This window comes from Chlamydotis macqueenii, chromosome 4, assembly GCF_036417535.1.
Source record: "Chlamydotis macqueenii isolate bChlMac1 chromosome 4, bChlMac1.mat, whole genome shotgun sequence".
Lineage (NCBI taxonomy): Eukaryota > Metazoa > Chordata > Aves > Otidiformes > Otididae > Chlamydotis > Chlamydotis macqueenii.
The window spans coordinates 4,824,992-4,838,940 of record NC_141559.1 but is presented as its reverse complement, the minus strand read 5'-3'; the positions used below and the strand labels follow the sequence as shown (position 1 = coordinate 4,838,940).

The following is a 13,949-nucleotide window of genomic DNA, read 5'->3' as shown; positions in this document are numbered from 1 at the left end:
CCCAGCTCTTAAAGCCAGTGCAAAGGGACACCCATTTGCTCAAACTTCCGTTTCAGATTTTGCTTCCAACAAGCTGTCTGACTTAGCCCCTCCCTAATCCAATAACTAAAAGATGAAAGAATGAAATAGACTTCCTACTCAAACAGGTACGTGTTTACAAACAACTGACACTCTTGTGAGAGCATGGAGCTCCTACTTCACACATGGCTGTGGCTCTTCACAGCCCTGCTCTTAAATGTTGAAATGCCTGCTTTGAGGAGAAACCAAGCTCTAATTTCAAGTGTTTACATGTACTCCCAAGAGCAAGAAAAAAAATCATACCATGATTAGGTTATGTAAAAAGTTTAATTATAAAATAAATAAGTTTGTTATGGAAACATTAAATATTAAATACAGCAATAAATATTTACACATTTACAGATATGACTTGACAATTAATGATGTTTCTCTGCTACCAGAAGAATTCTGCTCTGTTTATACAGAACACATTCACTCTTCCAAGAAGAAACTGAACTCAAATAATACTCTGTGCTCAAGACTGCATGGACAGTTCAGAAAAACAAGGACACTGGGGTCAGAAAAATTTGAGGTAAGTAGGGTTCTTCGCACCACAAGGTAGAGCACAAGAAACAACTGCCTGCAGAGTGTCAGTGCATGAATTTAACTCTTCAAGGAAACAGGTTCTTGGTCAAGTTTGACTGACCAGATCTGATGTGAAGCATTTTAAACTTTAAGTGCCACTTAAAGTGGCATCAAGTGTCTGGGTAACAGAAGTAGCTTTGTATTTATAACAGATGTGTCCAGGCTTATCCGCTTGTTTGAGCATGCATCTTTTCCTTCAGATACAGAGCTTCAGATCTTGCGTTTACTGTCTCAGCATCCTGAAGAGACTAATTTTAACTCAGGCTAGCATACATGCAAATGGATAGCTCCACTCACACAACTAGTCCTACAGAATTCAGAGGGATTACTTTCCACGCATACAGTAACAGAATCCAGGTGTGGCTGACAAAGATCTGTCACCAACGCCCTGCAAGTCAGAACTAGAGATCAAGTTCCTTGAAGCTGATATCAACAGGGAGCACAGCGACAGCAGAATTGGGTTTTTCATCCACTGAGGTTTAGGGAGAGAAGCCATCCAGAGCTCTTCCCTTTTTCACTTTGGGTGAGGGAAACAAATTTTGTCCCCTCCATCCAATTCCAAAAACCACAAGAATCTCTCCCCCTTAGGGTTAGAGCTGCCAAAGGAGACTTGCTAACAGAAGAAAGTCCATCCACGTAACAGCAGGGACTGGAGCTCCAGTACTGACAGAGAGGGCTCAGCAGCAGCAGTCTCTAGCAGGTCTTGATAGCAGGTCCTCTACCCGACAGTCACAGCTCCTTCCACATCATTGTGCCAAAATGTAGTGGTAACTGTCCTCCCCAGCAAGCGATTCAGCTGCAAGTAGCATGTTGACATCTCCTTGCAGCAGCCTCTGTCTTGAGGAATCGGGGCTTAGCAGCAGCAGCTCCAGCCCACAGTGTCCAGGTGGATGTGTCAGGTAGCCAGAGGAACCCTGCAGCCTGGCAGTGGCCACATCAGAACTGTTCTGTAAGGGGTAGACCAGGTACGTTAATCCCCACCTGAGACAAAGCACTCTGTGCTAGAACTGCACCAAATCCACACCTGAGGCAGGCAGGTTAAGTATGTGCACACACCTGAGGACACTGTGCTAGCTATTCTTCAGCTTCCAATATTGAGCAAAATATTCCATTTGTCACTGGGCAAAGCTTGGACAAGGTCTGTAGCTAATATGCGGCATAGCAAAACCTCCGAGTTCTGCCAGAACTTCTCAGGACTATCCTTTACAGTTTCATCCTTCAGCTGGTAGTGTAACTCCTGTTCAGTAAGGGTCCTTGAGCATGCTGTTAGGTACACTTCTGCTCAGGAGAGACAACTTGCTTGCTCATAAAAATCCACTAGATTTCTCACAGATCCAGCTAGGGCAATGAGCTTTAGCACTCAGTTGCTATGACAGTACGGAATTTGACTGAGGGCTACCTACAGTGCTCACGGATCTGGCAGCTTCATCTTGGCCTACAGCCTCTGAGCACCAGAAACTTCCTGATGTCTTGCAGAGAAGACACAAAAACACTCAATATTTCTCTCTCTCCTGTGAGGGGTGATGATCCACTTGGCTGCTGCACCATCTTCCACTATGGTGCTTTCTTGTACTAAACCTGCCTCTGCCCAGATATTACTTGGGTTTTTTTCCTTCTTAAGTCCACTATCACAGTACAGCCTGCTATCCTCACTTCTCCTTTAAAGCAGTGGACAGAAAGCTAACAGTGCTGTTGAAGAACTTGCGCAACTCGGGTGGTTTTCAGAAACCAGAACACCAAGCCAGTCATTCACATGTAACTTATGTGTTTCAAGGCAGTTCAAGTGTTAGAATACTAACCCAAACAGTGAGTTTGTGTAACACACATGCAATTCTCATACAGGGATTCCAGCCTGGAAGGACTCAAAGGCCTTGCAAGTCAGCTTTCATACCTGTTCTCTCCTCATTACACACCAACATGGCCACTTCTGTTTTCTTGTCTAAGTTTTTTCCTTTCTTCTTTCTCTTCATATTGAGGACACTTTTTCCTGACCCTGTGAAATTACAATATGTTAGAGGTCATTTTGGACCCCAAAGTACTTCTCGTTGTTACCAGATCTCCCATTCTCCACAGCATTTAGGCTGATGTCCTTTGAATCCTCAAGGAATTCCTCAGCACCACAAAGTTTCAAGTAAGACAGGTTTTAAATGTGGCATCAAGCAATATCTGACATTAACATCAAGAAGCCCCTGAGTTAAGATACCAACAGTTTTGGCTCAGAGTGCCATGGCTTCTTGGCTTCAGCTCAAACAGATAGCAAGATGAAGAGGGTTTATTGCTGGAATTGCACAAAACACCAGGAGGCTTTCTGGGAGACAGATTTCCTGATGGCTTCAGTCAATAGCTGCAGAGACCAGACTGCCCTCCTCCTCCCTGCAGTAGAGCCCTATGTGTTTCAAGTATTTCAAGTCCCTGTCCCCTTGATTTGTCCCTTGAACACATAAGCAAGCTGCTTATTGACTTTCTCCCAGTTGCTCCAGTCCTTTCTAGTAGCTGTTCCTAACAGACTATCTCCCTTCTCTGGCTGAAGGTACAGACATATGAACTGCACACTTTAGGCTTGTGCAGGTTCAGAGTGTGAAACAAATGCAATCCTGTTCCACGGCTTGCTCGAGAAACTAACAACCACCATTTGTTCGTACATCACTACCGAACTGGCTCTCCTAGCAGTGAGGAATGAGGCAGTGCTCAGAAACTAAGTGTTCATCCCAGCATTCCTCAAGTTCAGATCTAAATATGAAGCAACAGTGAAATGACAAATGCACACCTTGTTTCCTGAATTGCTGGAAAGGGTACAGCATGTACCCAATTCAACTGATGTACTTCATCAAGATTTAAAATTAGACTGAACTTTTGAGCTTCACCTATAACATCCCGAGCCCTGCTGTGGTGGAGCTGCAGTGTCAAAACTGGAAGACTGCTCCAGCACTCAGGAAACACTGGTGTCCGGCTCCCCACACTGGCTATCTAACCTCAGCACGAACTCTTGGCGAACACACTGGCAAGATGCAGAAGACACAGGCAGGTACAAGCTGCTACAAACTGCTTTTGTTAGCAGGTACAAAGAGGAGTTGGATATAAGGCCTGAAACATCCACCCAGAAAAGCCGATGTAATTTATTCACAACAGGACCCCAGGTCCCGATTACCCACCACACTGAGCTGTCAGCAGTTGGTTAGGCTGTACAGCAGCTGTATTGCTGTATGGCTTAACAAGCAGTACAGTATTTGAGAGTGACAGCACTTTTTCCCCCATTTGCTTCCTTTCCAGTCTAAGTATTTATCCTGATATTGCTCCAGCTGTGTATCCAGCTGCTGGATAACAGCCATGCATGGGGCTGTGACATCACTGCTTGCAGGCTTCTCCACAAGCACTAAGAAAGGCACTGCTATGCCAGCATTAACGCTCTTCCTCTACTTCCTGCTGATGCTCTGCAGCAGAGTAGCTATCCTGGTTGTAGCAAGACCAGAAAGGCTCTTGTTTTAAAACATAAGGGTCACAGGCTGCCCACAGTCACCAAGAGAGGGTAAGTGAACACTTAGTCCCTTAGGAACTTCTCAGACCTTGTTTCTACCCTCAAGACACATCCAAGCTGGGATAACACTACAGCCCTTTTGGGTGCCTTCCACACAGGTCATTTAGTTCGGCTATGCACATTTCAGGGCTCCTGGACACAAGCCCCACTCACGCTCAAGCTAGACAGACACTGAAGGATATAATACTTACTGCACTATCACAATGATAAGTACGGTAACAAAGCTGATGCTTGAGAGCAGGACGGCTACCACTACCAACACAGTCTTCGAGTAGTCTGCCACATCATTCTTCCTTTGAGTCTTCATGAACTGTTCACCACAGCGCTCACCAAAGAAATCCTGATGACACCTGCAAGTAAACACGAACACAAGTTCTTATCAGCTCCAGTGCTGTCTGGAGCCAAGGACACCCACACGCATTCAAGCCTGACTTAGACATCTTCAGAGTTTCCCATGAATCTCAAGATGCTCCCTTCAGAGCGCGTTCGTGAAATGCAGTCACTGCTCTAGCACAAGGTTTGTCAGCATTTCAACAAGTCGAGATTAGTTTGGGCGTGATGTTCCAGTAGGACACACCTTTTCATTCTTTTGGTTTGAGTTTATGACCAACTGATGAGTTCAGTGGTTTGTTATGCATCTCAGATTCCATCATCACCTAATTTACATGGCAGAAAGATTCTCAGTCAAAATACAACAGGAGATGGATCTCTGCCAAGTTGACTCTGATTTTTTTTCCTCTGAGCCCTCATGTGCCACCAACTCACGCCAATCACACTGAACTCTCAAGGTACGAGTGACTTACTTGCAGGTCACCATCTGGAGATGTTCTAGGTATATGCATTCACCATGGATGCAAAAGTTTTTGTATTCCATTTCACAGGGAGTCCCTTTCTTTTTGTTTTTTCCTTTGTTTTTCTTCCTTCTTGTTTTGCTGGCATTCTTCTCACCCCCCCTCTTTGTTGGCTTGGGTTTAACAACAGGTTCAACTGAAAAAGAAAGGACAAGATGACTCAGTCCAGCTATGCTAAAACACTAGATTCTGTGAAAACTCAAATTGCAGAATTATGTGAGGGGTATAGGATGGCAAGGATGGTACAGGAGGCATAAGGATGCAAGTGAGCACACAGCCAGACATTTCACACCCAGCACAAAGGCAGCAAGCTCAGAAGCTCATTAAGCCCAACTCTGCCACCTGTGCAACACAGACCAAAAGCAGGACAAGCAGACAAGCTGTGAGAGCCAGAGACAAACAGCAGAGTTGTAGGACTGCAGCATTTCACAGCATAAGATAGCTGAGTGAAACCATACAGGTTCAAGCAGAGACCTGTAAAGAACACGGACTTCACATTGAGCCAAGCCATCCACTAGTCTTCTATCGACTCAGATACAAGGCTAACAGCCTCCATCGCTCTAAAATTGCCATTTTCATCAGTGATGAAAGGCATTCTAACTCACTAGAAAGTCCTGGGCACTTGCCGAGGCAAGACAGCTTGCTAGCCCAGTTGGCATACTTTTTTCTCCCAAATAACCTGCAGTGTTGTCCCCAGCAGAAGATAGGAGAACTGGAAATGAACTACTTGGAGAAAGATGCTGAGCACACCGGAGGTGAGAAAGCAGGGTAGTCCACAAGAGTTAGTTTGTTCTGCCACTTACTGTTGCCCCTCATTATCTCAATTAAGACAAACCTCTAGAAGAGTGTGGTTTAAAATGCTGGTGACTTAGTAGCCTTTGGATTTAAGCAACAGCAATAATCTTCCTTTCACCAGGGAGAACAAACTGAAGCCTGTCACTGACTAAGGGTCATCAGCTCTGTAGCTCCTCCATGCAGCAAAGCTCAATAGCACTCTTTTACAGAAAGTTTGTAGAACAGCAGTTCTCTGAAAAAAACCATCCTTTTACTGCAGCCATAAAGCAAGTCCTCTCAGTGCAACACTGTGCTATTCCTGAGTAACAGTAAACCAAGTGAGGTTCAACAGACCTGAAGACATGTAGAACAATTGAGAAAAACCTTCAGTTTCTCTGCTGTGCTCTGCAGACCTCATGAAAATAATTTTCTGAGTATGAGTATTCTACCTAGAGCACTATGCATACAGGCTATCACCACAATAGGACGCAACGTGATCCAACTACTCCGTAACCCTGTATTTCTAGTGACAAGAAGAGAGCCTGCACAAAGAAACAAGGTGTAGTTCACTGCTGTCTAGACAGCTCATCTTTTTAACTTCTAGAGCAACAAGCCTGGCTTGAAGTTACTTAAAAGCAAAAACACCTTCAGCAACCAGAAGTTTGATTCAAATGGTATAAGCTATATTAATATGTAAACGAGGAATCCTGTTCCTGCAGCAAGGTTTCCTGCCCCTAGAAGTGTGAGCTTGCTACTGACAGCTGAGGCCCCCATTCTGTCCAGTTCGACTTGCTATTTAGGTTCATGCTTTCCGAATTGAGGCTGTTTCTATTCTTCCCTCTTCAAGGCTCAGCTTGTCAGTTTGATCTTCGTGCCCCTGTCTGCAAGCTGCATAGTCAGGAAAGCCATCCGCAGTTGAATCATAACAGCTTGTAGGCTCTGCAGATAAACCTCATGCCAAGTAGAAGAGCTGGTCTACAAACCAACCACCTCCGGTAACAATTCTGGTTTCTGTGCAGTTATACAACACAAGACACTAAGCCAGTCGTTTTACAGGCCGAACTGCTCAGTAACTCTGACATTCCTGTTTCCCCTGCACATCTTCAACTCATCAAAAACTTAAACAAGGGTCTGTAAACTTCTCAGACTGAGCATCTGTAGCATGGTCCCCTTTCACCTACGAGGTCCTTGAGTCTCATTCAAGTCTCAGGATGTTTCCGCAGGAAAAACAGCAGCCAGATCCACTCTAGAGGGCAACAGCATCAGCCTACTGACATCTACTGAGGTTCAAATCACTTACAGGTACCTGGCTTGTATTACAATTGCACTGAAGCTGGAACCAACAAAAGCCTCCCAAGTCAGGGGGGCTATTCAGATCTCCTCACAGCTTAACAAGTCAACAAATAACAATCAATACACACAAAAGCTATTCACAATGAAATACTGCCTGAAAGATGCTTAACAAACTCTGCTGCAGCCACTTAAAGAGTTTAAGTGTTTGCTTTCCCAAGAAATTTTAGTCAACTCCAAATAAGCCATCACATTAAAATATCCAGAAAAATCCTAGAGCATGAGAGACAACCTGATGTAAAGCCCACCTTTAGGGCCAAACAGCCTCCATAAACCCCACTGAGGCTTCACTGCTAGGTCGGTTGTAGCTACCCCATCACAGACCTCCTGTCAAGTTTATCAGAGAGCAGTACAGCACGTAATCAAGCTAACCTGCAGCTTCCACTCACCCTCTACACTCACACACTAAGTTTCCAGCCCTGACAGCGAGTTTTGAATGCAACAAGTTTCAGCAGAAGCAGGCTTTTGCTCGGTACTCCGTGAGCAAAGCGCAGCAGCCTTACAGGGGAAGCAAATCAGAAAAAAAAAGCCGGTGCTCACAGAGAGAGCCCTCAGGGCCGGCGCTGCCGAGCCCGCCTCACACCTGGCCTCATCAGGGCGGCTCCCTCACCTCGGATCAGGTCCTCCACCATGTACTGGTGCACGGGCAGCGCCTCCTCGTACTCCTCATCCTCCTCGTAGTCGGGACCCGACACAGCTTCACCCTCCCGGGCCTCGGGCTCCCGCTGGCCAGGACCCCCGCGCCGCTCCGGCTCCGTGGCGTTGGGCGAGGACGCGGCCACCAGCCGGCACCCTGTGAGAGGGGAGGTGGGGAAAATGGCGCCGTGGGCAGGGGGCACACCAACCGCGCCGCGCGCCGCTCCTCCCTCCCCGCTAGCCTCCCCTCAGCCGCCCCCCCCCCCCAATCCCGCACCTGCCAACAGGGCCAGCGCGGCTACCAACGCTACAGCGCGCATCGGCGGTCCTGGGGCGGAGCAGCGAGAAGGCAGAAGAATATCGCGGCGGGGTGCAGCCGCTCCATGGGGAGCCGCCCGCTGCCGCCGCCCGCTTTATAGGCGGCCGCTCGGACGTGGAGCGGCGTCAGCGGGGCGGGGAGGGCAGGGCCGGGCCGGGCCGGGCCGGGCCGGGCAGGGCGCGAGGGGCGGCGCAGGCGCACCTGCTGCACCGCCGCTGTGTACCTGCTGCGCGCGGGGCCGGCGGCGGGAAGGGAAGGGCGGGAAGGAAAGGGCGGGAAGGGAGCGGGCCCCCCCGCTCTTTGCCCCTCGGAAAGGGAGCGGGCGAGATGCGGCGGGAATGTTGTTCAGCAATAAATGTGGCTATCAGCCGTAGCTTCTGTGTGTGCGTGTGTGTCTGAGCGGCGCATAAGCGATGGCGGGGGGTGGTCGTGCAGCCAGGCAGGGGCAAACACGCTCCTCAGGGCCATTTTGGCTCATAACTGCCACGGTTGCCCTTAGGGGAGGGTGCCCAACCATAGCTGCCGCTCCTCAGCTAAAAAAGCATGAAGCAGACACACTTTTAAGGGAGAAAATCTAAGGCGGGGGCTTGCAACAGGTGGGAACCCGGGAAAGCTTTGGGCAGGGGGCAAGGACAAAGAGGTGGGTGTCCCTCTGCTCCAGTTCCTGCATGGCGGCGTGGGAGGGCAGCCAGGACCTCGCGCCTTGGCAGCATCCACTAGTGCAGGGCCCCTCAAAGCAACGGGGTGGCAACGCTGCCGGGCTTTGGGAAATCAGGGTCTGGGCCATCTTCTCTTCTAACCGAAAGGGGCCGGAACGCTACTCACAGCTCAAGAACGCTACTCACAGCCCTCGAGGTGGCTGGGATCCAAGTTGCTCCATCATTAAACCTTCTCCCCTCTTCCACGCGTGCCGGAGGAGGATACGCGGCTCCTGTGCTGGCTTTGCCAGGTCACGCCAATCTCAAGAAGTGATGCCCAAGAGCTCTGAAAAATAAGTTCAGTTGCTCAGACGTTAACCTGCAAGACAGCCCCAGCAAACCTCCATCAGCCCCTCCGCGCGTACTGCAATTAACACAGATTTTCCTTAGCTGATAGCTTTACCGATGGAGTTTTTTATCATTTCCCCTCATTTCCCATTGCATCTACGGCAGAGAAAAGACAAATTCTGCTGGGCCACAGTAGCTCTGGGACAGAGAGTGCTTGGCCGGAAGGCAGTCACTGCGCAGCTCCTGGGCTACAGCTCGGTCATTATTTCGGGGCAGCTGGAGGCTCGACCAGGGCCCTCTTTTCCCCCTCAAACCAGAGTTCTGTTCCCGCAAGAGGTTCGGGGTCTCTTCTGCTGAAACGTGGGGTTGGTTGTGTGAGAATAGCTGAAGAGAGGTTTGCAAACCGGGAGTTTTCCTTCCTTGCCTGCCACGCTCAAAGTTCGCTCCCCCAGCAAGGCACCGCAGCTTCCCTGCTGAATTTTCTTTTTTGCAGCTGTTAAAATGAAGTCTTTCTCCCATTTTTTTTTTTTATCAGAGATTCACTGGAAACGTTTTCAATTAATTGTTTTAAGTTCAATCTGACAAATATACTGAGCACTGAAAATCCCATCCCTGTGCGCTATGTGTGGCAAACTGCTAAGCGATTGCAAGGACCAGCTTAGCGGGGGAAAGGTTGAATGACCCAAGTGCAATTGCCCGTGTTACCTGCGCTGTTTAGAGACCAAACATGGCATATCCAGCAGCTGACTCACTACGTTCCCTCTCTCCTCCAGTCTCCAGCCGACGGCTCTGTCTCACTGACTGGGAGCAGCAAGGAATTTGGCTCCACGTGCTTCAAATCTGTCAGGTGTTTTGGTGACTTCCTCCTGCCGCTCCTGCTTTCTGAAAGAAAAAGGGGCAGCCTGGCATCAACCAGCACCTCTCCTTGGCGTGCAGAAAATGCAGCAAGCTGGTGATGGCCACGGAGAGGTTCAGGTGGAACACCAGGGGAGCTCTTCCCAAATGGCAGAGTCTTGGCAAAGCCTCGCTCGGCTGCTGTTCTGAGAGGACACCCTCCAGAGAGGCCACGTGTTTCCAGATATTCAGGGTGGGATCCCGCCACAAGCCCCAGCTCTGCTGTGTGCTGTCAGGGAGGAGGCACTAAGCTTGGCCGTGGCCTTCTTCCAGGGCTGGAAGGGCGCTTGGAGTCTGGCCCCAGGCTGAGCTCCCAGAGGATGTCCCCAGGAGCGGTGAAAGGGGGAGAAGTCTTGAGGGGGCTGCAAGGCTCACCCTTGTGGGCTGCCCCATTGCGGCTGGGCCGGTGGGGCAGGTTGCAGGGCCGGCAAGGGCAGGGCTCACCTTTGGGAAGGTGCTGGTTCCCCGTGGATACAGAGTGCCACCTACTGAGGCAATGCTCCCGGCAGCACCCGGGGTTTTCCGGCAGGACACCCAGACTGGGGCTGCTGCGCAAAGTGCCCTTGCCTGCTCCAGATGGACCATCATGCTGGTCCCAGAGGACAGGGAGCTTCCCCAAAGGCTGGTGAGCCCAATGGGGTGCACCTTAGAGATCAGCAGGGAGCCTGCACAGGGAGCTGCAGGCACGAGCATGGCCGGAGTCTTTCCTTGGCATCCGCCCTGAGCCAGACCTCGTTCTCCATGGGCCAGCAGTGCAGTGGGAGGAGGTGGGCTGGTGGTACACTGCTCCATTCTTGCCAGAGGAAATGAACGCCTCGGGAGCTGGGCTGGTCTTTCCCAGGCCATGACCATCTTTTTGCCAGCCCTGAAAACCTTCAGCGCAGCCCGGGGTTCCAAGAGCACCTGACAGTACCCACACAGGGGAGGTTTCTCTCTGTCGGTCTGCCTTGCTTCTCCAAGGCCTATCTCCAGGAAATGTCCCAGCCATGAACACTGTGGCTGTGTTTGCTGCTGTGGAGCAGCACATCACCTGACTACCTGCAGCCCCAGGGCCACCAGGCCACTGTGGTGAGGACATGAGGCAGCAGTTCAGTGTCTTCTGCTTTGTGGTGAATCCCGGTAAATTTTGCTGACTTGACATTAACACGTTCTCTCTTTTTGCTTGGCAGCTCCTGGGATCTGCTGTCCTCCTCACTGACCATGATCCGTCACCTTGAGATGACTAAAAAGCATGTGCCTAGGATGTGAAATTGCACATTGCCAGCTCTGGTTTGTGCTGGGAGCCCCCAGATTGGCAGAGTATTTGAATTCTATTTCCTTCTGTTCTCACCCCAGGGACCAGGGTAAAAAGCCACCCTGGTCTCACCCCGGACGCGGTGCCCGGCACACAGCCCGTCCCTCCTCCAGCCGTGCCGTGGCGATCAGGGGCGTAGGCAGGGACTCGCGGAGGCGAAGTGACATCGATGCTGACAGCTGCCTGGCCTTGGCAGAGCGCGCTTGGGCATCGTGTCTTCCAGAAGAGTCCGAGTGCCAACTGCGATCTCGTTATTCACTCTCTTTACTTTTGATAAAACCCCCGAGAAATGCGTGAAAGGAAAGGAGGTATCTGAAATACCCGCCCATTAATTTTCTTCACTGACATCAAATGTTTATTTTGCAAGGGCGGGCAGAGCTGACCTGGGTGTTTGAACATGAGTTATCCTTTCTCATCCATCCAGTCGAGAACAGGTGGAAAAGGGTAATGACTCAAACCGGAGCGGTGTCTGTCTGGGCACCTCACCAGACTTTCACTGGACTTGTGATCTGCAGACGCCAGTATCTTCTGCTATCAGCAGCTGCTCCCTCGTAGGCAGGGAGGGAGCTTTGAAGTGAGGCGTGTGTGACTCCGGTTCCTGCTGATGTAAATCAAAATTCCTGTAATAAAGAGGATCTAGATGCGTAGCCGGGGTGTTGGCGAGGAGGGAAGGGGAAAGGCCCAGACACTGCCCTTCTGGAAATCGGTACGGATTTTGCTGTCCTCTGAGACAGACAGGTATTCAGATGGCCACGCATCCCTGTCGTGAAAGCTCTCAGCAGGTAATTTTTTTCTAAGATGGTGTGTGCGCTCCACTCCTTTCCTCGAGACTTAGGCTGAAGCAGGGATTGCGTGAGGAAAAACTGTCCAGAAAAGGAGTAATTTATGCACTTGTACTGCATTAGCTGTTCACCCAGGGGAAGTCTGCCTGGTGGCACGTGTTTTCAGTCACTTCACATTGGACTGCAAAATCTTTCAGAGCATGTCTAAAGAGAAAAACTAAAAGGTCAGGATCTGCTGGCCCCCACAACAAGAAGACTTGGATTTTTCTCTCATTTTTATCAGTACAAATGAAAAACAGTCCCCGTGAAAATCTTAGGGGTACCTCCTCAGCCAACAGCAACTCCAGCAAGCCCAAGCATCCCTGCTTAATCTGAGGAACGTGCCGTGGTGCTACCAAATCGCAGCGGTGGGGTTTGACACTTGCTTTCGGCAGGCTCTCACAAAGGGCAGGCAACAGGGAGCAAGGCCTGGTCATTCACAGAATATCGTGGGCCGCGTTGTGGCTGCTGCTGTTGCCTGCTCACTGGCAGTAGATGCAGCGGAGCAGGACAGGCTGGGCTCAGCTTTGCATGGGTGCTGGGTAACACGTTGCAAGCCTCTCCGGATCAGCAGTCCTGCCACATGCTAGGAGGATTTTTGGGAAGCTGCCTGCTGTTAGCACGTTGCCCTGGGCTTCAACTGCTCTATTTTCCACGCAGAGTGCACCGAGTAGCTGTCGATTGACCAAACACATCCTCCAGCACTCACCCACTCGTTTTTGTGCAATGGCCCAATTTGCAAACGCTCAGGGGCAGATCCTGACCCCAGCCGTAACTGTAAGGGCCTGCAGCCGCAAGCTGGGTGAAGCAATGCTGGATTTCCACTAGAATGGGGAGCTGTCCCTCAGCTAACCATCTCCTTTTCTAACACCACGCCCTGCCATGCCAGAGAGCACTGAAAATTGCTGCCCTTTCTTCCATTCCCTCAGGCGATTCGCAGAAACTTCCCCCAGGAGTCCCCTGGCAAGGGCCGGCTTGTGGCCTTGCCCACGTCCCCCCCAGGCAGGCTCCCCACGGTACCCCAAGGTGAACCCACCCTCCTGGCCGTGCTTGCCTGGCCCCACAGGACAGAAGGGGGTAGGTGCTTTAGACAGGAATCCCTAAAGAAACCGAGGCCGGAGCTCAGCTGCGGTAGTCAGTGCCGTTACACTGATTCACCCAAGCGAAGCTGCTGCGGCCCTTTACTTTCTATACGACAGCGTTATTTTATATACGCAGGGCACCTCATCACTGTTAGATGGGCAAAATCTTCAGATCATCTCTCTTCTCTTAACGTTTCCAGGACTGCAAGCCAGCACGGTTCCTGCAGAGGAGAACACCCAGCTCATCGCTTTCCAAAGGCATACACCGCTATCAAAGAATTCTCCAGAAGTACTCATTCTAAAAGGAAGAGGAAAAAACGTTTGAATGTGGAGCTGTGAGGAAGCAAAAGCTGCATGATGGCTATTCATTGGGTTTTGGTGGTCTCCCAGCTCAATCACAGAATGCACTCAGCTTTGAGAATGTGTGTAATAACCTGGGCAGTGTGGCTGTTGGAAAAATGGTGTCTATACTCGGGAAAATATAGGCTTGTTTTTCCTCTAGTGTGCTGGGGATTGGGCTGAAAAAGAGCCTCACATCAAAAAAAGCCTCCACAAAACAAAATGCCACTATATGGCTGTTTTAAAAGCTAAAACACGGTTACCTCTAATATGTGGAACATTAGCTACAAATGCAACTTCACAACCACTATTTTGCTTACTGTAATAAAGTGACTTTCTGTAGGTACAGGCGGTTTTTAATTATCACATGCTGAGTGCAGCCTTCTTAAGGAGCGCTGTGTACTACGATCAGAGCAAATACAAGAG

At 50.0% G+C, this 13,949-nt stretch overlaps 1 protein-coding gene across 1 annotated transcript; it reads right to left on the bottom strand.

The window, feature by feature from the left end:
- Positions 1–332: 332 nt before the first annotated feature.
- Positions 333–8,187, bottom strand: AREG (amphiregulin). Its single transcript, XM_086747124.1, has 6 exons — positions 8,066–8,187; positions 7,763–7,945; positions 4,981–5,164; positions 4,369–4,527; positions 2,534–2,635; positions 333–1,589 (listed from the first exon to the last, which is right to left on the bottom strand). Exons 1-5 carry the CDS (start codon positions 8,106–8,108, stop codon positions 2,548–2,550), a joined length of 657 nt encoding a protein of 218 aa, XP_086603250.1. The 5' UTR covers positions 8,109–8,187; the 3' UTR covers positions 333–1,589; positions 2,534–2,547.
- Positions 8,188–13,949: the final 5,762 nt, after the last annotated feature.

Excerpts from the sequence above, each read along its gene's own strand:
- AREG (XM_086747124.1), bottom strand. The coding sequence starts at position 8,108 with ATGCGCGCTGTAGCGTTGGTAGCCGCGCTGGCCCTGTTGGCAG. Across the intron at positions 5,165-7,762 it reads GGTGGAGGACCTGATCCGAG|TTGAACCTGTTGTTAAACCC; the intron begins GTGAGGGAGCCG and ends TTTCTTTTTCAG. Across the intron at positions 4,528-4,980 it reads CTCCAGATGGTGACCTGCAA|GTGTCATCAGGATTTCTTTG; the intron begins GTAAGTCACTCG and ends GTTTACTTGCAG.